The sequence below is a fragment of the Chanos chanos genome, chromosome 4 (genome assembly GCF_902362185.1).
Source record: "Chanos chanos chromosome 4, fChaCha1.1, whole genome shotgun sequence".
NCBI lineage: Eukaryota > Metazoa > Chordata > Actinopteri > Gonorynchiformes > Chanidae > Chanos > Chanos chanos.
The window spans coordinates 49,182,417-49,207,883 of record NC_044498.1 but is presented as its reverse complement, the minus strand read 5'-3'; the positions used below and the strand labels follow the sequence as shown (position 1 = coordinate 49,207,883).

The window sequence follows — 25,467 nt, the reverse complement described above, 5'->3', positions numbered from 1 at the left end:
CCTTGACAGACACCACCCACTGTCCCATTGTCTCCAGTCTGCTGTTCTCAGAGGCTGAATGATTCTCCCCCCGAACTGGTAGTCTGCTCATCTGCTCTTACTGTGTCAACAGGCCCATGGAGAAGGAAATGTGAAAATTATACCACGGTCAGAATTACTGTAATCCTTCAGAAACAATGGGCTACAAAGCACACATATATGGCTTTTTTTTTTTTGCATTCATTTGAAATTCCAGGACAGTAATATTCCACCAAGAGGCATATTTTTATAAAACAGGGTGTGCAGACCAACCAGATAAAGGAACCGCTGAGTGAGAATACTGTATCACACCGGTTTTTACATATGCATGCACACAGTGGTCCATGATAATATCTGAATACACTAAAAACACAAGATATCATCTATTTTTTTAGAAAAATATCCAGTATAACAATATTTTGAGTTCTAAAGAACAATATTCATTTATCAGAATACTGATGTAAAATGTCTTTCATATAAGCAAAGATCCATAATATAGAATTTTAAAATGTTTATCATTGTTTCACAGATAGACATCACAATTTTGTCCTCATATTCTCAGTAGTCTTAGACTATGTCAATAAGTGTTATAATCCACTGCATCTCTTCAGAGACATGAAGAGTATAAATGGTATCGGTTTATTTGTTAGTGATTCGGTTGTCTTTGTTCATTTCAGTTGATTTCATTGCTGTGGTATTTACAGCGCCTTGATCCCTTAAGCAAAAAAAACCACATCTGGAACTCTTAAATTATTCCTTGTATTTAATCTTTGGAAACATATTGTGACAATGCTACCATAATGTCAGGCTCTTATTTTGACATAAGAATTTAACATTACCAGTAAAATGTAGATTTCATAATGTTTTTTTTAAGCAAATGATTGAAAACAGTTTTGGAATGTGGCGTAGACACCAAAAACAATATTCCACTGACCCAACATGATGTTTTTTTTTCTTGACAAACTTTGCTTCACAGTCTCGTTGTGTATGTAACTTGTCATTCCAGAGCATTTTAATCCCGTCTGGAGACCACTGCAAGGTGGTAACAAGAAAACAAGGGATGTGTTTTTGCAAATATGATGACGACAATTAAGTCTCTGTTGAATAAACAGGATTCAAAATGTCCCGAGCCTTCCGACACACTCAAGCGAGCACATGTACACACGCATGCAAACTTACACACACAAACAGACACACACTCACACACACACACTCACACACACACACACACACTGTCACACACACACACACACACACACACACACACACACACACACACACGTACACACACACAAACAAACACACACACACTCACACACACACACACACACGTACATACACACAAACACACACACACACACACACACACACACACACACACGTACACACACACAAACACACAAAGATTGCTCAATTCAGTGATACATGAGTCGTACGCTGGCTGCATTTCCTGTCTGCCGGCCCTACGCTGTTTTCCTCCCATTGCTGTGTGCACTGGGATGATGGTTTGATGAGCGAAGCTGCGAGCTGCTCCCCGCAGGTCTTGCCTCTCTCCGACAGTGTTCCTTTTGCATGTCTTGCCTCCAGGCCAATATACCCCTTACACACAGCCACACAAATCCTCTCTTTTGCTCCTGTCTTATCCAGAGCCAAGCGGAGTTTCTGTGCTCGCTCAGAGGAAATAAATACGCGTCCCTCAAGAGGAACTTTAAATTAAATGAATGAATTCACATGGAATGAAACGTCTGCAACAACTCTGTATGTCAAACATGGTCTATAGCGTAGACTATGTCAGAGCTTTTGTTACTAGGTTACCGCGCGGGTTACCGTGGCAGAAATGTCTTATGATCCGATCCTGACTTCATAGCCAAGGCCCAGGAACTGTAGCGTCTTGCTTTAAGAAATGTTTACTTACCTCTGCCTGATTCTGTCTGCACCGTCACCCTAACGGGGACAACCTGTTTTCCGACCACATAATTGGACACAGCGCCACTGAACACTGTTCAAGTACACTTTTGAGTGTGACTGAAAATGGCTGAGCTGAGGCCTGTTCGGCGCATTCTTATTTTAGAGCCATAAGCTATTTTAGGTTTGTCTTATGTTGAGGGATTTCTATAATCTGTTTTGATTTCCACCCAAAAAGATTCGGAGGCTTTTTTCTCTCCCAAAATACCATGAAATTCTGTTTTGTTGTTGTATGATCATATGACAGGTTGACAGCTTTTGTTATTTAAACAGCTGCGTTTCCTTTCATGTCAAATCTGAGCAGATCTTTCTGGGTTGGCTCGATCACGTTCTCCGGCGAGCGTCAGATTAACTTTTGTGACTGCGGAAATGCTACGGCCTCACTGCAGCGAGGGAAATGGCAAGAATACAATACTCCAGGAGAGAATATAATACCCTGTCTGTTCTCTCCAGAATGTACAATTCATGCATGCAATCTAGAGCAAGCCAGCAGGATCCTAACAAACACTCGCAGTTCTGCATGCTCGACATTCTGCCAGTTCTACAGGATTTCCATTCAGGAGAGATGGCAGACCATTAAGGAAAAAAAAAAGGTTATACTGAGAGTGCAGATGAAGGGTGCAAGACTTTGTTTTAAAATAACTGGATTGTCACATTTAATGAATCACGATGAGATATAACTGCTCTGTAACACACACACAAAAAAAGACGTTATTTCCAACCTCACTGAAACTCCTCTCTTCTACGCCAACGCATTTCTGAGTGTCTGCTCAAACTGAACCATTTATATTTGAATCGGCCCGAAGCTGTTTAATCTCCGGTTAAATTAATGTCAGCGAAGTCGTTTCTCGGATGGATCTTGCTCCACTCTGTGCACGTTTCCTGAACGATGAGCTGTTATGATTAGAACTGCCTGCGTGGGCCTTTTTTTTTATATATATATATTTTTTTTTTTCTAACTCCAATTATTTCACTGCTAGGTTGTCAGACAGTAACAATCTTGTGGGATGGAACTATTAGAGGGGTCGTGGTGATGAGGACAGAGTATAGCAAATGCTCAAACTCCATCTGCGTCAAACACTCTCCAGCTTAGCTGCTGCTAAGTGTGCCCTTCTTCCGAGGCCTATCGAAGATGCCCTCACCTTTGAACTATTTTGTCCTCTGTCTTTGATTCTGTTCCTAAATAAGTTCATTCTTGAAAATAAACAAACAAACAAACAAATAAATAAATAAGAAACATTTTGCTCATGCATACTCAGGGAAAATGCAAATCGCCAGAGATTGTGTTGTAAATGAAACGGGCCTCTCCCATGTGCAATATGCCTCGCTGTATTTTCCAGGAGGCAGAGAAAGCATGCACAAATTGGAAGTCATGTTTAAAAGATGACTACCTTCAGAGCTTACAACTGGTCAAAGGCATAAGAGCATCCAAACAGCTACAGCACATTCTATAAATTTTTAAGAGGCTTTTGCTCCTCCTAGTGAATTATGCAGGCTCCTTTAAGTGTCCCTGACTCAAGCAAACCCTTCTGCTTTCAGATCAGCTCAGGGAAAAGATACAGTATGTATTTGACATACAAAGCCACAGACATGTCGACATAACACAACACCAGGTTCAATCTTCAGTTTTGTTCCTCGCTTAAGATACGGTTATTCGGCGTGAATAAATGCTTCATTGTTCAAAGATGTGATGGTGAAAAGACACATCCTTTTTTGTCATTTCATTCAGCACGTCTAAAATATTTACTTTATATACATATATCAAAGTAGGTCAGTTTTTGATTGTGAAAATGTAAGTGGTGAATACAAACCAAAAGGATATAAGTAATAATAATATCTGCAATATGAGGAATCCTTTATGCATATGTTCACAACACATATCTTTATTAACACATAAACCCAATTTGTCAGATTAATCGGTCATATTTATGTCAATAATACCGTACAGTATCTGCAAAATGCAAAGATCTCCATTTATACACCAAGGCATTAAATTCTTCCCGTTTTTATTTCAGTATACTATGTACTGCTCCGTTTTCTCTCCAGTGAACTGAAGTCCGTGTAAAATAACCATCACTGTAGCACGCCTCCTCTAACATGATGGTTAAACGGTTAGTAGCTGCCGCCTCCACCCTTGCCAGTGCGTTCCTGTATGCCTCCCGCGAAGCCTTGTCCTACTGTCCCACGAGCAGACACGATTTCAGCACCGGGACAGATCCTTCACGGTCTCATGGCAACATGGCGACAGAGGTAAGAAACCATTTAATCCACACTAGTGTCGGCTCTCTGCGAGATACCTAATTAAAATTGCAAGGTCGTTTTTTTCCCCCCTTTTTTCCCTTACTTTTTTTTTTCTTTTTAAATCAAGATAGCAGAGGAGACATTTTTTTCGCAACGAGCGATTGAAATGGAGTACTTCAGCACTGTTCGTGATAGTGATACCTGCTGTATTACTTGGGACGACAACACACATCGTGATTGTCCAATTGATTAATAGGCAGTGCGTTTCTGTTTTGCCACAGGGAACACAGGTTGTGTGAAAATAAACACGGGATCATGACCAAATTGTTGAAAACCTGGTCTTGCTCGGATAATAATATTTGAATGTAAAACTGCGAGAGCATATCGAGTATCCTTCAATATATCTATTAACACGGCATGCTAGCGCATTTTTTTTTTTCTCGAAACCGTTCAAATGACCAAGGTTAGTCAACGCTCCTAGTCACCACTGCTGTCACTTCGCTGTGGTGTGTGACTGGAACACGGTTATGCGACCTGGAGGGACTTGTCAGCACCGTGGACAGTGGCTTTAAGCTTCACTTGGAGGCAGAGCGCGTCACAGTGCACGCGCTCAGCCTAGCTCAGCGTTTGTGAGGAATTTTCCAACGTGCTCAAAGTAACGTCAGGGGTAGTTCTAAGTTAAGACAATATGTCCAGTATCAACATAGATATATGTGCGATTCTAAACTTTGATTCGAGCTGAGGTCTGGTAATCAGAGGTTACCTTGTTATTTTAAAGAACGTTGTTTTGAGGACAAAACACTAGGGCATTCTCTGTGGCTTGCGAAAATGACATGCAGACAAAACGTAGATGTTTATATGCCTGCGGGTGATGTCAAACGTGGTGGAAGATAAGCGTATGATGAAATGCGAAGGACAGTGGAATAACACAGCACGAAGGCACGTGCACTTCGCGCCCAGTATTTTTAATGGAAGAAAAAAAAAATGATGTCGCGGCATTTGTTAAAGCTGCAATTACAATGATACCAACTGACATTACAAAAGCAAAAAAAAAAAAATGTTCACTCCAAGAAAAATATTATCTTCATGATATTTTTGACAGACTGAATTTCTGAGACATCCGTTCAGATTGAGATTAATTACCTTCCATGCAGCTTCCTCCTGAGTACAGGAAAAATGTGTTATTTTTAGACACCTATACATGTTGCAGCCATATGAAACCACGCTTTATGATGGCTGGTTTAGACAGATTATGTTAATTTAGCCCTTTTGTAGCCATACATCTTGAGAAAAGCTTCCAGTTCCCAGCTGTCTCTCTGTATGTTGTGTTCTAGAAATTAGCAACCAACAAATGCACTCTTATATTAAGCTGAGTAGCCAAAGATAGTATAAGTTTAGGAAAGGCATTTCTTTTTCTTTATCAGTGGTATGTGTCTCACACACAGGGTTTCTTAGGGTCCTCATGTCCTACATTTCCCTCAAGATTTCTCTCCTTACAGTGTTTCTAATTCCTCCCAGCCATGCATCACCTCATTAAGATATTCCAGTGAGTCATTTATATGCTCCAAGTGCTTTGCTGGCTTTGTCCTACTGGTCAGCCGAGTGTTTTGCAGTAAGTATTCAGTTTAGCCTTTGCTGTCCTGTTCTCCCCATCTCCTTCAGTGTGTTTGAAGCTCTTAACTGCTGTTGTATCACAACCACAGATTTTGGATAGTATATTTTTCAGGCAAGTGAAGCATCTGCAGGCAAGATAATTGACATGTAAGGATTCCTTTCAGATTTATTATTAATTATTTTTTTCATTCAATACACCCTAACCCAGACTGGAGCTTTTCGAGGAGGTCCAGTAACAACCCCCCCCCCCCCCCCCCCCCATCCTGTTTTGCCTCAGAATCCTCCAGAACAAAGAACAACTCACATGCTGAAACGGACCTGATTATTTAGCCAGTGTAGCTAATCCAGACGGGACCTGATTGAGTGTTTGCTATCGCTTTCTCTATTTAGTGTTCCTGAGTCATCAATGTTTGTCTCTGCATGAGGTACAAGAGCTACAGCAGGGCGCTCTAGCTACTCCTATATTGATGTGTTGTATTGATGGTAGCATTTGAGTAGTCAACTCTGGTCCAATGCCAGCATCCTGGGTCCAAACCTATCAATTATGCATGTCAGTCTTAATGGGAACATGTCCCCTGAATTAAGTAACGACCAGCGGTACTTCTCTCTCAGATAAACAGGGTCACTTTGCCTTTTAATGTTTGTTTAAAGCCTCATTAATCACTGTTACTGTCATCTCTCAAATGTCTGGCTTATTGGTACCGCCAAACTCTTTTTTTTTTTCTTTTTTTGAAAAGCCTCATTTCACTGTCTTCACAATATAAAGCTACATTACATTGTCTTCCTTGGCTGTGTAATAAATCAAAGGGGGGGGGGGAGTGAGACAGAGAGAGAGAAAAGCAAAGAGCAATGACCGAAAAGCTACAAATGTCACTGTGAGTTGTTTTGAGAACGGGGGATAATTTAGCTATGCCTGGCAGGATGCTGTGTACTTTTCTCAGAAGCTTAAAGAAGCCGTCAGATCAAGAGAGACACCATCTCTCAAAAAGGACTGCGCTGGGTACGCTGTGCGTCCGAACGTGTAAAGATCTGTCCCTCCGTCCTGTCCTGAGTCTGACTGGCACAGCTGGATAACATGACGCGACTAAAATTCGCTTAATCAGCAAAATGTTAAACACGAGATGACATTTATTCAAGGCAAATACAGAATACAGAGCTCTTCAGCACAGACAGATAGAGACAGTAAGAGATGGAGGAAAGAAAAAAAGGGGGGGGGGGGGGGGTGGGCAGAGACAGCAAGACAGAAAGCAGTTGCACGACATAATGGCTCTCTCTATCAGTCACGGGTAAAATAACCTGTAATTAATCAATTTCATGTGACTTACGGACCATGTGCAGTCACAGACACTGGTAATGGTTGCAACTCCATGCTGTTCTTTCAAGTGGTGCTTTATTCTTACAGTATGCATCTTAAAGAACATTGCTCCCATGCACTGGTTATGCTCAGTGAGTGTTTAATGACAGGTTTCTAAACCCCCCCCCTTCTTCTTCTTCTTTTTCTTCTTTCTATTTTAAATGCCAGATGTTCTGCATATGTGAATCCAGTTTGAAATGCATTATTTGAGCTGAACAAGCGCAAATATGCCATGAAAGCATCTGGCAAACGGTGATGCTTAGAGCCTTGAGTTGAGTTTAGAGTCCCCGTTCTGGAGTCCCATGAACCATTAGTGGTTTCCTCTCAGTTCCCTTTAAAACCTCTTCTCTGAGGACTGCTGTGGGTGAAGCTACGTTAGGTCGCCCTAAAATCACACCATACTTCCAGTTTTACTATTATTATTATTATTATTATTATTATTATTATTGTCTTCATTTCAAAGTGTTCTCTGTGACTAGAATGAGAGCATTTTGATATATATGCCTTTTATTTTCTTTTTTTTCGTCCTTTTTCACTCTCTCTCTCTCCTTTAGTGGAAATGGATGCCAAACTGTCTGCACCGCTGTTTGTTGCTGCGTTACAGTGTCTCTGAATGCAAGTTGAAAAGTGTATCGTTTCTTTTGTGTTTGGGAAGCTTAATTTCACTTCATTTACTGTTCAAATCCACTGTATTAGCGCGTCACGCCATAACGGATGAAGGAAACATAATATCGTGTAATGGGTTCGCCGTATTTTATAATAAACAAGAAACAGAAGGATTAGACCAAAATTTGGTTAAATAAAAAACAGAAAACCACTTGGGATGCAAATACTGAGTCTGCTTTCCCTCCTGGCGTTTTATGAAAATGCATAATGAAGTATGATAAATTTATGATTAGCCTGTCTTAAAGGCATCTGTGCTCCCAGTCTGGTACTAACAGCATGCAGTCCAATTTGTATTCTCCACAGAAAGACCACAAGTCTTTGTTATTACTACATGGGACTGTTAGATGGAGTGAATAAACAGATCACATCAGACATTACAAAGTCAATACGTTCAACGTATTGTTGATTTGAAGGCTAGTGTGACATGGCCTTAGCTGAAGGCTAATGGAAAGTGACTTTGGTTGAACTGTGGTCATTATCCGGAGAACACAAGCCTTTTCCGGGATCTGACAGAGAATTCTAACGGAGAATAAAGAGCCTCCCACAGTTTCTTTGATGCTCTTACAGGAATCGTGGTGTCTTTTACTGCTGCCTGAGCTATGGAGACTGGAACCAGCAGCTGTTCACTGCATATATTTGTTTGTTTGTTTGTTTGTTTGTATGATATTGCAAACAATGTCAGCAATGCACAGTCCTTTGTGTAGGTGTGTGAGCTTTGGCAAGATACTATTTGATATGGTTGTCCACTCTGTTGTTATTAGTATCATCCAATACTTCATCTAATAGCTAATATGTAGAGTATGAATGTGTATGTCATCTAATTATCACCATCTGATGTAGATGGCAAAAATAAATCATATAATATATTAGAAATATATATTATTATATTATAATATGATATGTTACAGTATAATATCACATACATACATACATAATCTGTTATAATAAAATACAATGCAATGATAAAGACTTTTTTCCTGTGAGTTGGGAAAAAGGAAAACGTTAAGTGACTAACACACATGGTTTTTTCTGAGCTGCCTAGAAGTAGTTTTTAGCCCCACAACACGGACACAGATCATTTCAAATTGTAACGAGAAGCCTACCGAGTGAGAAAGCAGCCAATCATCTAGTTCCATCGCTCTGGATGAGTGTGTTCTTATAGGCCATTACCGTTTCCCTGTTTCTCCGAGAGGAAACCAGAGAAGTGTGGCCGTGTACACAGCATATATTCATGTCTGTTTAAAATAAATGGTCAGGAAAGTCCCCAGTGTCTGTGAGAGTCTGTTTCTGCCTGTTATTCTCTCTAATATGGCCCTGCAGATGGCTTCAGCTATTTTGAAAGCAACTCCAAGTGTTGGCAGTGTCCAGACCCAGGTCCTCATCAGCTTTCTACTGTTTCAGTTGGACAGGTCCGCGCAATCTCTCTTCGCAGTGAGTTTGCTTTGGCTTCAGACGTCCCCGCGCCGTTGATCAACACAACAGAGCATTGCTGTTTATGGCCAGAGGAAGGAAAAGTCATTTTTAATATCACCCTGTTCTTGTCCCGTTTTCAACCTTTTTACATCTGAGCTCAAACAATGCAATGCAGTTAGCGCTTTGGCAAACTCCAGCTGTTCTGCAAATATGGAGTCATTTCAACACATAAAGGAGTGCAGGCCACTGCCTCAGATGAACCTGCTTGCCTTCGGGATATGTGCCCTGCTCCACCATCACCCGCTAATTCAATTCATCATCTAAACCTAAAACCACCGGTGAACTGACTTTGCCCATTTCCACACCCAGCTTCATTAGATCACTTGTTTGGTGACCCATTTCATACTGAGGTTGCATCCCCTTTAGGTGGCTGTATGGTTTCATATTAAACCATAAAATCCAGCTAATTAGGCTTCCCACATAGCTACACATGTCATTAGGAGTCTGCTCAACCTGTGCTGTGCTGCTTTTGCTCGCTCTCTCTCTCTCTCTCTCTCTCTCCCTCTCTCTCTCTCTCTCTCTCTCTCTCTCGCTCTCTCTCTCTCTCTCTCCCTCTCTCTCTCTCTCTCTCTCTCAGGGTTGTGAGAATAGACTTAATTAGGCTTGTCTGGTTGGGTGTGATCTTAGATGCTTTGATGTTTCTCGTGGCAACGGTGCAGACTAATTACTGTTCGCATTCAACCTAATGATGCTTCGGTTCTCCACTTTGATTCTCCTTGTGTTTGCTCGCCCGCACTAGAAAAAATGAAAATAGAGCATGTCTAAAGTCGTTAATGCCGTAGGTGTGAAGTCCCAAACGCCTTCCTGGTTCTGTTGTACACAGTCATTTGACCCATTGGTCTGTCATTATACTGCTACTTGTTGTGGGGTTGTTTTTTTTTTTGTCTTGTTTTGTTTTGTTTTTTTGCTTTTTTTTTTTTTTTTTTAATGATTGTAGGTGACTCTCCCTTAACTAACGAGAGTGCTTAACAGTGAACCAACTCACACACCAGCTCACAGCGGCCGAACTCAGAGGAGCAACTGAACTAATGAGGTAGCAAGCCACTGAAACCAAATTAGTCTTTATTAAAAAGCTGAACTGTGAGCACACCTGATAACTCCGCGCGTTAAAAGAATAAACTGCGGAGAGGGAACATTACAGGTCCCCAGAGTGTGGTAGGTTGAGAATGAGGGTGCGAACAGTTCAATTAGTGGGATGTGCAGAGCTGTAATGCTCTTTTATGGCGTCGGAATGCACAGGGCTCTGCGGTGAGTGAGCGGCGCATTCTCAGCAGATTAACCGTAAGCCTAAATGCAGGAGCGCTGGAAAATTCGACTGTGTTAAAACGTAAGTGCATTAGGAGACAAACTCGGAGAGAGGTCCATTAGGCTGTTGCTGGTCTCGTCCTGTTTGTGCTCGCACGGCATCGATTTTGATGAGCTCCGCTGGGTCTGTTTCGCAATCACCCTCTGCTCTGTTTCTGTCTCCTTTAACCCAATCTAGCACATCTCACACATCTCATCTTGAGAGACAAAAAAAAAAACTCAGAAATTTGAGCTTCTTTAATTATGTTTCAGCACTTCTGACTCAGTGAGTCTGAAGAAAATTGGCTCCAGGATGAGATACGGAGACATATAAAACTGATAATGAATCGTCAACTCAAACTTGCATCGCTTGCTTTTGACTTCAAAAGCCTCCACCCACAATTTCTCCAAACTGAGAACGACAACAGAGCAAGTCTGAGTGCCTAAAACATTAAGTGCTGTTTTGCTGGCTGGTTTTTTTTTTTGCCTGCTACGTTGACAGGGATGGATAGTGTTCTATTCTGACAATAGCAAGATCCGATTCAGCTCTGAATGACTTCCACTGGACCTGCTCTTAAAATCCATTCACTCAAATGGAGCATTAATCAGCGGAGAGAATGGTAATGTGTGTGCCCTGCGTGATGGTAGGTGGTCGGTCTTTAAAAACACCAGACGTCCCACCTGTCATCAGCCCTGACAGAATTTATTCTTGCTTCCTGTAATTATTCAGGATTGTAGTGTTATGTTAAGAGGGAAATTATGAAATAGATTATTTGCCCAAAAAACTACTCGCTTTAGAGGAACTCCTTAAAGGACCGTTTCTCTCCCTTTTTGTTTTTACTCTTTAGTGTATTCTCTTTGAATTGGAGCTGACTGCGCTAAATGTCTGTATTCCTTCCTATTAAAAAATATTTGTACTAAAAGGGCACCTAATAGCATTTCTCTATGAAAGAAATAATCCAGACGCAGTTTTGATTAATTGACTAATATATTTGTAGTTAAGAGTGTGTGTGTGTGTGTGTGTGTGTGTGTGGCTGTGTGTGTGTCTCTGTGTGTGTGTGTGTGACATGAAACTAAATCATTTTAACAAACTGGTAGCACAGGACCTCTGTTAAACATGTTTACTGAACAACACCAAAATGGCTCTCCAAAACAGAAAACACATTTCACAAAACCTGATCATCTGTTTATCAGTTTACAATAGTAAAGACCTGTTAACAGCAGAATAAACTGTTCTGTGACATCTTTAATAAAGAGCATGTGTGAATATTACGTTTTTACACATCTGGCAAGATGATTTTCTTTGACATCTGACACATACATTTGTTTGATTTTTGTGTGTTATGTAGAGTACTGTGCACAGAGCTTAGAAAAAACACACAATTATTTTTAAACAGAATTGCACGACACATGTAAACTGACAGGTGGAAAGAAACAATAGGCCTAACTGGTTTTGTATGTATTGGAAGACACAGAGGCTGGTCCTCAGCCTCACAGTCTGGCTTAAGGGACATGTGATGCTAATGACATAACAGGGAAGTGAATAGTTCAAAAAACTGAAAATGGGTAGAAATCCAGAGAAACGAACGATTAAGAAAATCACACTATACTGACAATGGTTTCATCTATACTAACAATGGGCTAAACTTATTAACCCCTTTTTTGATTATATGTGAGTTAATTTAGATTTTGTGTAAAAACAAACAATAAATGACACCAAATTCTATTTTGACCATAAAGGTTTCTTTTTACATCAACATAAGCATACATCAGCATTTAGACTCCTGTTGCATCCATCTGAACACAAGCAATAAAGAAACAAAATACATATCTAATGTTATAAGAAATCATCGTCATCGCAACATCTTCCCTGTTTGTTTTTCTTTTAGTTCCACAATCTCCAGGAGCTAAGGCACGATGCATCCCTGGCCACCAAGGTGTTCATCCAGAGAGACTACAGTGAGGGCACAGTCTGCAAGTTCCAGACCAAGCTTCCTGCAGAGCTGGACAGCAGAGTGAGTTTCTGGTGGTCTAGGCTGATAGAGAGCGGCTGCAGCACAAACTGCGGATTTTACAAGACCATTAACAAACCACAACCACCGCCTGACAGCACAGACAACTATGATGTATGCTTGTACGCTCGTACTTCAGCGAGAGAGAGAGAGGGAGTGAGAGAGAGAGAGGGGGAGAGATGGTGATTGCAGAGGTATAATAATAGCTCCCATTTTATACGTAAGGAGGGACCACTTTCGTAACCATACGCCTTTGAAAGAATGTACTTTACAGTGTTTTATGATTGCTTTTACTAATTTTTTTTTTCAGAGCTGCATTTCAATGTGCAAACCTCTTTCAGTAAGCAACACAAAATGCTATGCCGTGCATTCTGGGAAGCAATAGCACATGCTGTACGTAGTCTGTGCAGTGCATAACTCTGTCAAGTGAGATAACCGTCAGCGTCAAACGATGCAGAAAAAAATGTAAATCTTTTCTGTTAAGTCTTGTTAGCTCACCCTCACGACTCAAAACACAATTGCATTTGGGCATTTCGACTTTGGAAAAAAAACCCAACAACATTTCATCACATTTGCTAAAGCATTTGTAAAGTATCACGAAGAAGCTATAAATGTCACCCTGAAAGAGAGCAAAACAAAGGCAATGTATTTATGGAGTGGGGTAGAGAAGCATTGTTACCCTTTGGATCAGAGCTGAAATGATGTTTTGATTGCTGAAGAAGGGCCACAATAGAATTAGAAAACTCTCTCTCTCTCTCTCTCTCTCTCTCTCTCTCTCTCTCTCTCTCTGCTCTGCTCTGCTCTCTCAGAATAATTATAGCATCGTCATTAAACTCAAGGGAGTAGATCATTGACATCAGGAGACATTTGCACATTTGCATCTGTTTCACATCCTCAGAAGTTCGTGTCAGAAACACAAGCTCATTTTCTTGTTTTCTTTGTTGTCACCATCCACGTCTCTTAACTCTTTTTTTTTTTTTGGTTCAGTGCATAAGTGACATGTGGTCCTAATTTGGAGTAGCTGATATTTTTGGAAAACGGAGCACAGGGTGCTAAAGGGGGAGTCGAACCATAACCCCCTTGAGTGCATCGTTTCTCCTGCCCTTTGCTAAAAAAAAAGGCCCTCGCGCTGTCGCATATGGCTGTTTTTGTTTTTTTGGGTTTTTTTGACAGATCGAGCGGACCTTGTTCGAGGAAACGGTGAAGACGCTCAATAACTTTTACGCAGAGGCCGAGAAGATCGGTGGCCAGTCCTACATGGAGGGGTGCCTAGCCTGTGCCACAGCCTACATCATTTTCCTGTGTATGGAGACGCGCTATGAAAAGGTACTGACAGTTACACGCTCCGTTTGGAGCGTGTCACATCAGCAGGTCAGATTATCGTTGTGTTTAGATCAGACCGCGAGGTAGGAAACTTCATGACCGAGCCTTGATTATCAGACGAGACAGACACTATCTGGCCCAGTCAAATAAGATTTTTTTTTCCCCCCCATGTGGTGAGACCGTCTACCGACCGGATCCGGAGTACGTTCGTAACGTCAAAGTCAGAGCTTTCTCTGTTTGTGTGTGTCTGGGTCGTCTGTATTCAGGGGAACAGATGGAACGTACTTAAGAAATGTAAGTCAAAGAGGTCTTTGATAAACCAAGATATCCATCATGCTGCCATGCTCATACAATGTCTCCCCCTTGAAGTGCACCTTTTGTTTCCCAACGTCCGTGCCGAAAACACTTACACCTGTGTGCCAGTGGGCATATCTAAGCAAATCATAACATTGTTCTGTGCCATGGTCTCCCCTCCAAAGGGCGCCTAATTAATCCCACCAGTTGTGTTTTACCTGTCAGTTATTCAGACAGAATGGACGGGAAAGAAATGGCAAGTTCCTGCCAAATTCTCCGTTTTTTGTCGTTCTTGTTATTGTTGTTTTTGTCTCATGTGACGTTGGTTCCGATGCTTAAGCCTTCAAGACGTGAGGCTGGTTCATGGTATGGAAGATCTGTGCAACATGAAGATCTCATCAAACCACTCTCAAGATATTATTTATTTACTCCAGATTAAGACAAGACCCAGCATCGTGACTAAATATGATAAACAACACCCACCCATGAAGAGCATTTCTGTTTGGCTCTCCCAGCTGACAGAAGGCCACACATGACTGAACATGGCTAAGTGAACAGATGCTCCAGGCTAGCAAGATTAGCATCTTCAGCATCAAAGACAAGTGATTGCACACAAGTCAGGGCAACCAAGCACAAAGGCTGAGCGTTTGTCGTGCTATGTCACGAGTCAAGTCAATACATCATTCAGCGGAATAGCATGTTTCTGGTTGGACTCAAAAAAACCTTTTATTGAGTTGAAGATTACTGACTTGTTCCCTACTCTCATTCTTAAACATCAAAGAGACTTTAATCACCATCCCTTTTCTTGCCACTTTGCTAGCTTTGATGTGGTAACTGTCTTTCTCCTTAAACTTCACCTCAAATCGTCAACGTGAGGTAAACCGAGAGTTTGAGATGCAACTGTGATTAAAAAAAAAAAAAAAAAAAAAAACGTCCTCAAGATTCTAAGAGAAAGCTTGCAGTCCTTGGAGGTCAAATACTCTCTTATGAAAGCCCATGAGTAGTGAGTGAGCCCCTGAGTATTCACCCTGCATCTGCAGTAGTTGACATGAGGCACAGTCAAGCATGATGCATACCACGAGAGGCATGGCAGAAAATACTGCTGAATAAGCACAGCTAACGCTGAACTTAGCCTCTTGTGTCATCAGTCATCCAGAGATTAGGTCATGGCCATTGAACTCAGACCAGATCAAAGTAGGGTTTTTTTTCCCCCTTCCTCTACATCACCTCAGACGGGTAAATGGATTTTTTTTTAGGACCTTTCACAGCCAGTCATGAGGAGTGAACAGCAAAAGCGAGGAGGTACCATACAGTTTCACTTCACTGGGGCTGAGAAGCCAAAGAAAAGCAACCGATGCAGCGCTCACTTGCAAAGTGAAGAAAAAAAAAAAAAAACGCTTCAGTTGAGCAATCTAAATAAACTCTCCTCATCAGGTGTTCTCGGATTGCCAACATGGCTTTGGGAGACTGCCTCCATCCCAAATTTTTCCAGGCTTGGGAAAGGACTGGTATTGGAAATTTGGAGCAAGAAGCCATCAGTTGCTGTTATTTAATTCATTGGTGTGAGTTCTTTTTGGACATAAGAACATAGTTTAAAAAAAAAAAATAACATTAATAGCTAACAACTGCATGATGGAATTATCCGTAGTTTAGATTATGGGTTTGAGAAAAAAGAAAGGCGTGCGGTCAACGATTCATGGCTCGGGGACTGTAGATCCCAGAGCTCCATGGTAACCATGTAAGCCTGGTTAAAGCTCACTTCTTCCATTTAGATGTTCTTATGCTTACATAGAATAAATATGCTTTCTTTACCCTGAGTCTGTCCTGGGTTCTACTTTTTTTTTTTTTGTATCTCTCTTACACCTTACAGGTGCTGAAAAAGATCTCCATGTACATCCAGGAACAGAACGAGAAGATCTATGCACCAAGGGGTCTTCTCATCACAGACCCTATTGAGAGGGGAATGAGGGTTGTATCCTTTGTCAGAAGGGACCTGCGGTAAAATGATAATTAATAAAACTGTTGGACAGGCCTCAAACACTCAGACAAACAGAACTGTGATTTATGACTTCTGAATAAGGGTCTTTTTTTTCTCCCCCAACTCAACATCTCCTCTTTAAAGACTTTCATAATGTAAACATTTCATAACAGATCTAGCCTTTGTGTGGAAATTTTGAAACTGTTCAACAATCTTCAAACAGAGGCCTGAATTTAGTTTGACTGCATAGCATCACTGACATTCCGAGAAAGCACGATATTTTTCATGCTTGGGTTGACATACGGATCCAACAATCTTTCACCTTTTGTATTTTGAAATTTAGGGGTCATTAACTTATTTTGTTCGAGCGTAACTCACGTAACTTGATCACTGCTTTTGTTGTTTTGAATGAGTTTTGAATGTCACATATGTTCCCCGAACCCTCTACCAGTGGCACTAATCAATAGCAGTCTTCAATCTGGCTCGGTATGACACTCATTAAATTACTTATGCTTGGTTTGGCAACACATGATGACGATAATCAACATAGCTGAGGTTTTGATACTTTCCACAGTGAGAGGTTGCCCTTAATAAGTGGATTTTCAAAGAGACTCACATGGAAACACCCAACGTTTAATTCTGCCATCCCATAGGATGAACACGCCAGTACTTTTGTTTATAGCTGGAGAGAATGCTGGGAATGCTCTCACAATATCAAGTTTGTCCACACGCAATTGTTTTGAGTAATGTTTTTTTTCCCCCCATTTGCCTTTTTGTGGTAAATCTTAAGCTGTAAGAGGTGGGGGGGGGCATTACTGACTACGGTGCTCAAGGAAAATGGAAAGAATATTAAAAGAGGATAGAAAATTTGAGTGCGTCCCTGGAAATTCACTTTCAAATGTGGATCAGGGCTTGCATTTTATCTCACTCTCACCGGGATGTCCAGCACCACATTACACATAATTAGAGGTGGTGATTTCGGCAGAGGGAGAAAAAAAAAGGCAAGAAAATGAAAATCTATCCAGTGGACCATCAAACATGTCTGGCAGGGATGCTCCCGCCTGGCAGCGCTTTGTCTAAGTCTCCTAGCATAGTGTCAAGTAGGCTGTCAGAACAGGTTTAGCCAGCTAGCAGCAGCTGCTGCTGCAGACTTTCAGAAATGACCACCAGTGAGATATCACCGCAGGACTGAAGAGTCAGGACAGACAGAACTGTGTCAGGCTGAATCAAGTAAAACTTGGCTAACTGAAAAAAAAAAAAGAAGGAAAAATCTAGCCAACTTTTCTTTGCTTTGCTAACCCCTAGATCTCTGTATCCCACAGATGTATTGTAGAATTGATATGGATAAAATCCCACGAAGCACATTTGACTCATAATATCTAAACTAGATATTGAACAGTCAGTGCTGGAAGTATGTAGCATTTGTCACTTTTTTAAAACCAAGTTAACATTGGCCTAGTTAAACATCTTATGTGCGTGCGCCAATAGTTCTCATTGGCTGGTCCCTAAGCAGCATCTCCATCAGATATTCGGAATGTGGAGGGGAGTATAAGGGCAGGCGCACACACAGGCTGTATGTTTCTGTGCTCGCCTTGACCGTGGCTTTACAGATTGAGATCTCCGTCTTTGAAGACCGCAGCTCCAGTGACTCCAGCTCGACCGGCAGCTCCTCGTCCAGCAGTACAGCTCGATGACTGGAGGAGCAGCACCAGGGGTACGGGTACCGAGGAGCCAGTGCGCTCCCTAAAATCCGCATGCTGAAACATGAGAGCACCAGATTCTGAAATGAGGGAAAGAAACGCCACACACTCTCTTTCGTTCTTTCTCTCTCTCTTTCTTTCTTTCTTTCTCTCTCTCTCTCTCTATACCCCGCAGTGCCAACAACCGCCAAGCCAGGGGCGCAAACTAACTAACCCCTTAACCTTTCACATAACCTCCTCCCATCTCATTTCTAAAGTCATCTAATCTCAATAGTCTGCGTTTCCATTGGCAGCCAACAGAATTTCTGAGCTGAGGACATCACGTCACTGTTTTTGTGTCTGTGTGTGTGTGTGTGTGTGTGTGTGTTTACTTTGTTTTTATCAGATTGTTGTGGACTTCAGAGGAGCTGTCTCTGTATTAACCTTCATGGATTGCTATCATAACAGAAGCTAAAGTCTATATACATGCTGTAGGCTGAATGGTTCTGAAGTTTGCACTCTTTTATATCTTTTCTCCAGTCTGATAGTCTTCAGTAGCTTCAGTAAAAATGTTGGATGGATGTTGTAGGCTTGGTTTGTTTATTCATCCTCATTCATTTACTCTAAGGGCACAAATCAGCACTGTTTCAGTTCACTGCCGCTCTCAACCTCAGGTTTGTTGCTAGAGGCTTGAATTTTCTCTGCCAGAGAATTGTTCCTTTGCACACCTGCACTTCAGTGTTTCCAGTATTCAGAGGCGTCGGCAGAAAGCCCAGGTGGGCGAAGTTGGTCAGCTCTAGTGGAGCACAAACAAACTCGAGCCATCTATGGTCTGTCTGCCTTATGAGATGAGGGTTACCTTGACTCTCTGCCTCTTTTAATGAACAAAAGAGGAAAGAAAAGAGGAAAGAAGAGGGAGGAAGGTGAGCCTACCAAAATTAGCCTTGGGTAACGTGTGTTTGTTCAGTTTTAGGTCAGTGGAGACTGACTGAGCACCTGCCCAAAAAAGAAACTTGTCAGCAGTGCAGCTGTTAAATTAGCACGCGCTAATGGTTGCTCTAGGCTCTCTCACATTAACTATCGCTAATGTTACCAGGTTAACCGTAAAATGAAGTGATCAATTCTCTCTTTCGATCTGGACATATTTAACTTCCGCTCAGCGAGGGAATGAGAATGCCAAAGAGCGGCAACGGAACGTAGCAAGACCGCAGTACATCACGCCCGCTGCCCATTTTAAACCTGTTTAATGTGGATTTACTTGAACAAACCGCTGTTCGGCATCCGGGCACATTAACCTTAAAAACCTCAGTGCATCGATGAAGCCATTTAGCTCTAGATTGCAGTACGGTTTCAACTGCAGTCGTCGTCTGTTATGTTTCAAGAAAGGAAGTGATGAGAACATCAAGCACACGAGATAATGACAGCCTTCTATAGTGACGGTCCTTAAACTTAATCACCATGGAAACGCAGGTCTTTTTTGTTTGGTCGTTTTGCTTTCCCCTTTTCATCCCACCATCAGTGTTATTATTTATTTACTTATTTATTTGATTCGTTCACAAATCAATGTATCACAAATCAATCATCAGTGTATGAGTTATTGCCTGAAAGTATCTCCTCATGTCTTCTCATCTATATAAGGAGCACTGGGTATGGTTAAAAATCCCTTTGTTGATTAGGCTTCAACCATACTCACCCCCCCCCCCCCCCCCCCCCAAAAGTTATTTCATGCTCAAGATGCATTCTGACCTTCGTGACTACTTAACATTTGGAATAATCTTTAAGTGGTTACCGAAATATTATAGCCACAGGAAACCACCAGTAATCATTGGACAGTTCAAGGCATTTATAGGACTTGCAGTATTTATATTTTTATATTTGCATTTTTTTTTTTTTAAGCTTACAAGGATCCTCTTCACTCATTTCAGGCATTTGTGAAAGAAATTCCTTTCTGTTCTTTTCCATCCCCGTATTGCTTTACTAAGCTCTCACCTTATTGGCTCTGTTCTACTTTAACTTTCAGTTTGTCGCCTGGCTATCCTTAACCTTTCTCTGACCTTTCTCTAAGGGTTGCTTTGCACTATGTTTTTTTTTTTATGTTGTTGTTGTTGTTGTTTTTCTGGAACTCATCTATGGGAAAAAAAAAAAAGCCAACAATCCTCTTTAGACTGCCCATTCGATCAGTCAAGGGTGCTAGAGCAAAGCCTCACCCACGTGCCTGACGCCTTCATGTTTCATCACTGTGGATGTACCCAGCCTGGTGCTGACCAACGGAAAAGAACCCTGACAGCCAGCGAAGACGCTTGTAAATTGTTCATGAGCTGCACTGAAAACACATGAGACTTTTCCTGTGCACCTGTGGACTTACTGTACAGTAGCCTGAGTGGAAACCGCTGTGTGGAAACTGTGTATCGTTCATTCCTGTGAAAAGACTCCCTCCATTGAATTTGACCCCCTCTGGGGTTTCTCTTTAGATGTGTATGAATATAGTATGAATTTAGTAGGGGTACTGTCTGTGCTTGCTTGGGTCTAAAGGAAAATGTACAAAATGTGTGTGTGGTGGGTGTATGTGTGTGTGTGTGTGTGTGTGTGGTGTGCGGGCGTTTTGGAGTTGAGGTGATTAAGGGATGTATTTGAAGGGTAAGGTGCAATTCTAGAGGATGCAGTTAAAACACATGTCAGTTGATCTCATACGTAATAGCCATATGAATTGTGAACAAATGCCAAAATGATTTAAACAAAATGATTTAAACAAACGACCTTGATCAAGATAATAAAAAATGAACAGCATATGAACAGCAAGGCACCCTCAAACACAACTAGAGTACAGAATGGCTTTGTGTTTGACTGAAAGGGATATGTATGGCTATGCTCGTCTGGTCTCTTTCCACAGAGACCATAGCCAGTTCATGACACAGATACAAAGCTTGAGAGAGCCCAGGACTGTTTTTTCTTACCTACCATTAAAACATGACATATAGATGAACCATACATTAAAATGACGTGCATTCATTTACACGTGTGTGGACAAGGCCTTTTATTCCAGTCAGGTCGTACATCACGCTAAAGTTACTGCGTGTGGAATACTCAGTTTGATTTCCAAGACGTGCTTAAGTCGGAGATATTCATCTCTCCTTTATGACACATAAATACACGACTCCTCCCCCCAAATATGTAGCCTCAAATAGACTATAGGGCCGTGATTCAGAAAGAAATGTTCATGCTACAACCCGGTTTGTAAAAAGTGATAAAATGAAGCATTTTTGTAAGGATCAAGTTTACATAACTAGTTTTATTTATCTTTGTGCTATTTATTATTATTATTATTATTATTAGCATCGTAAAATAATAAGAATAGAAAAATGATAGGAAAGCAAAAAAAAAAAAATCATGTCTTCCTGTGGTATATCCAGAGTAGCCAAAAATATTCTTCCATTTATAATTACTATGTGTAACTATGTACTCTTGTGACTGTTAGCTGATTGCTAGCACAGAGACATAAAAAATGTCCTTCACTAATATTTATGTTTCCACTAATATTTATCTGCATTTATCTGTTTTGATTTTTCCATGAATGTTATTATTGTTGTTGTTTTCCTAGCAAGGTCATATCGTTGAACAATGTTTGGCAGACACAGACCACAAATGAATAAATAATAAATTAAAAAAAAAAAAAAAAATACGCTTTTGCTTCCAACCATTTATGCAGTTTTGCCAAGATTCTTCTGAAGCTTTTATTTTTCTGCTTGTGTAAAGCATACAAACAAAAGCAACAGGGAAAGTTTTGGGAAAGGCGAGTTGGATATTTTTACTCAGGAAATTAATGGTTGTTAAGTTTCTGTGGAGGTTTACAGATCCTCTTGAGATATCTACAGAGGGCTCACCTCTAGCTGTGTTTGTAAAACAGTAGAACCAGACGACGGGACCCGCTAACTGACAAAGCTTAGAACATGATCTGGTACTTTGTGCCAAAGTGAAAGTTGGGGAACATGCATCCCATCCTGCCACCACAACTAGTTTTTCTCCCTGACAAGAGGGAATTTTCACGCTCCAAGCCTATCGAATCAGAAGCCAACTCACGCACATCCAAGATGGGAACGCTAAGCACTGTTATTGGCCCGGTGAAGCAGCAGTATATTCTGAATGGAGAGGATGTCCTTCATACACAGTGCAATATTGAACACCAGAGACAGGGGATTAGAATTATGACTCTGGCAAACCCGTACTCGGTTTTTGATGCCTAAAGTAGGACTGAGAATTTGGAGTGGCAATGTTCTCCCTCTACAGTATTGATTCCACAAGACATAAGGTATGTATACATCTATGTATCTATGTATATCTATGTATCTATATCTATCTATCTATACACACACACACACACACACATATATATATATCTGCATCAAATGTAAAAGAAAAATCAGTGAGGTAAATTGGTGAGGATTTTTTTTTTTACATTTTTAATTTCTTTACATCATTTCCCCCTGCATGTCTTAGCTCTGGCAATAATCTACAATAAAGTCTGTTATAAGTCTGCCTCAAGCACAGGTGGGACTACTCCACTGTAGGCCTGAACAGTTTTTTGGGCTGGTACCATACCAGAACTCTGTCCACACTCCCTTTACACGAGGGGGGGGGCGGGTCTTCTCATCTGAGCTGTTCTCAGGAACTGAAAGTGCAAAGCTGCCCATCAGTCAGAGCCATCTCATATAGAGGCTGCAGATAAGGCTCTGCCAGCTCTCAAAGCTCCTCGACCTCTGTCGTCCTAAAGAAACAGTCCCTGCTCACTGTAAACCAGCAGCCGCCACACCTGGAGCGAAAGGTCAGCTGTTCCTATCGAGACCTCACAGTTTTTTCTGTTGCATCCTCACACAGGAGCGGGTTTGTTTTTGAATCGAAAAGGCCACAGACGGCTCCTTAATGGCTAAGTGTTTGGATTGTATTCTGCCTCCCTTGGACGTCGCTTTGGATAAAAGCGTCTGCTCAAGGAATAAATGTAAATGTAAATCTAGATATAACATGTCCTGAGCATCTCTCTCTCTCTCTCTCCCTCACACACACACACAAACACACAAACAAACAATCTTTGATTGTGACAGCATGTCAGAAGATCTAAGAGTGCGGCGAATGAAAGAGAGCAGAAAGAATCGCATTTCAATGAAGAACAACAGCAATTATATTAAAAGCGCCAGACCCAAAGCGCAGAAAGGCTCACGAACCAAAAGCTATATTTGCTCATACACTGTACAAAGACACTCATTTGCATTTGGCAGCTCTATCACCAAACTTGGTCCACGATAAAATGGATTACAACACCGCAGCGTTTCAAACTCCATTAGATACTTCTCTGTTTTGCTTCCCTGCGTGCCTGCCTAGTCAAATCTATTTACACTTGGCTCCTGTTGCAATAATAAATCAATCATATTTTGACAGGGAGAGCAAGGCCAGTGGAAGAGCTGTGAACTGGCTTGGTATGTATTAAGTTTCTTGGTGACATGTTTAGAGGGGCGAGGACCATGCCCAGCTCCTTTTTTGGCCAGACCGTCTGCATCTGCTCTCTATCTCTTATTCCTGCCAGCCGCTGGCAGAGATCGTGGGCACACTCCAGCGAGCAAAGCAGGCATTTATTATAGGAAATGTCTGACATAACAATAACAATTCAGTCAAGAGCATCATGACTGGCAAGGGCAAACAAAGAGAAATATTTAGGTTGGCCGCCGATCACGCCAATAATTATGAGAATTAAAATATTTTTTTTTTCTGTTTCGGAGGGCATTCTCAGTTCGAAAGAGTTGGTTAATCCAGTTTAACAATGATTTGAAGCAATGGAAAGATGAGGCGGTGTTCACAACAGTTTCTCGCTATCAACCGAGGAAATGCCTTCTGCCGTGAAGCAAAAAAAAAAAAAAATCGGTGAGCAAAGAGATTCAGAATTCCCATCAAACGATATACACGTACACGCTGTCATGACAACACACCGTTTGTTGAATGACTTTTTGAGCAGTTGTTCGGAATCCTTTTGCCAAAGCTAAAGAAACGTCATTTGTGTTGAAATGGTTAGTTTGATGAACACTGTCCAGATGCATGCATGCATGGTTTACGGTCGAACTGTCAAATGAGAGCAATCTCTGAGGATTTGAACCTGTTCTCTGAGGCGTTAGGTTGTCTTACAGCCTCTTCCCATCTGGGCCAAGACTGAAGTCAGCTCTGCGGTGCAAATGGAACCATCCCTCCTCACTGTGAAGGATGTGGTCACACCTTCCACTCTGTTGCTGTTTGTCCACATCTGGATGGACAGAGAAAATGATGAAACCAGACTGAGAACACTGCTGGAGAAAATAAAAACCTCAAACATCAGAAATAAGTGGTATGAGGGTGAAAGAAAACATGCTTATTAGGTTGTCATAACAGGTGGACTAAACTACCATTTACCAATTTTTGCTTCTGTCAGACAGTTTAGGAATCTGTATAAACTAATGACATGTTGCTGTTTAAGGAATGAATCATTGGATATGACAGAGTAATGTGTTTACAGTTAACACAACACCAAAATGTTTTACTTATTATAACCTCACAACGACCTGTCTGTTTGTGCGCGCGCGCGCGCGTGTGTGTGTATGCAATGGATGCCCAAGAAGCCAAAAGAAAGTCTACTGCTGTCCCACCTTGACCTTTAAGTTCCCAAGTACTCCCTCTAGGTGATGTCATTTCAGTCGTTAATTTGGTATCAACCCTAAAAGTTTCGATATCAACTCTAAAATATTTTCTGACGTGTCCCAGGCTAATCAGGACGTCCCAGGCTAATCAGGAGGTTGCTACTGCAAATGTCGGCTTCGCAGATTTTTCTTAAGAACGTAGGGTCTCAATCCAATCTTGAAAATTTGTGTGGGATGGTTAAACCGGGGATGAAAATCATGTCGTTTACACGCGGTTTAACTCCACTCACCACAGCACAAGACTCCGCTGTCTGTTCCATAGCAGACACAGACAGGAAAAGCATTCCTCTGTATTTCTACATTACTGATTGCATTCATCGAGACCAAGTGAACACTGGTGTATGTCAGTTAAAAAAAAAAACCACACACACACACACACACACACACACACAGGTGTGCTATGTCACCCATTTAAAAATAATCACCTAAACTATTTAGGATGTTATTAGCAAACCAACCAATCAGCAGCAGCGGTAAAAAGGAGACTCCCCTTTCACATCCTGTTTTATTCAATGCACAAGATCATTGTTCCGTCCAAACTAAATATAGCGAGCAAAGGTTTACAGAGATTTTCCAGTCAAACATAAGACTTAATGTGTAGCGCTTTGATTGTTAAGTATGACAGTTGCTCATACTTTTTTGAATGCTTGTTTTGAAAATGTATTATTGTTATTGTATTATTGGCCCACTCTCAGGGGATTACAGTGGGCTTCGTTTTAAAAAAGGGGGGGGGGGGTCTATGTAATCTCCTTGACTTTTTCATAAGCGCCTGGTTGCGTAGAATCATTTGTTTTGTATGCTTTGACTGGTCTCGGAAATTCCTCTAAATCCGTTTCTCCACCCGAAATGTCCG

The 25,467-nt window shown here is 41.3% G+C and overlaps 1 protein-coding gene across 1 annotated transcript; it reads left to right on the top strand.

Moving 5' to 3' along the window:
* Positions 1 to 4,187: 4,187 nt before the first annotated feature.
* golga7bb (golgin A7 family, member Bb) lies at positions 4,188 to 17,916 on the top strand. The gene is made up of 5 exons (XM_030772682.1): positions 4,188 to 4,233; positions 12,505 to 12,630; positions 13,801 to 13,953; positions 16,115 to 16,216; positions 17,833 to 17,916. The coding sequence occupies exons 1-5, from the start codon at positions 4,222 to 4,224 to the stop codon at positions 17,914 to 17,916; spliced, it is 477 nt and encodes a 158-aa protein (XP_030628542.1). The 5' UTR covers positions 4,188 to 4,221.
* Positions 17,917 to 25,467: the final 7,551 nt, after the last annotated feature.

Excerpts from the sequence above, each read along its gene's own strand:
- golga7bb (XM_030772682.1), top strand. Across the intron at positions 12,631-13,800 it reads CTGCAGAGCTGGACAGCAGA|ATCGAGCGGACCTTGTTCGA; the intron begins GTGAGTTTCTGG and ends TTTTTTTGACAG. Across the intron at positions 16,217-17,832 it reads TTGAGAGGGGAATGAGGGTT|ATTGAGATCTCCGTCTTTGA; the intron begins GTATCCTTTGTC and ends GTGGCTTTACAG.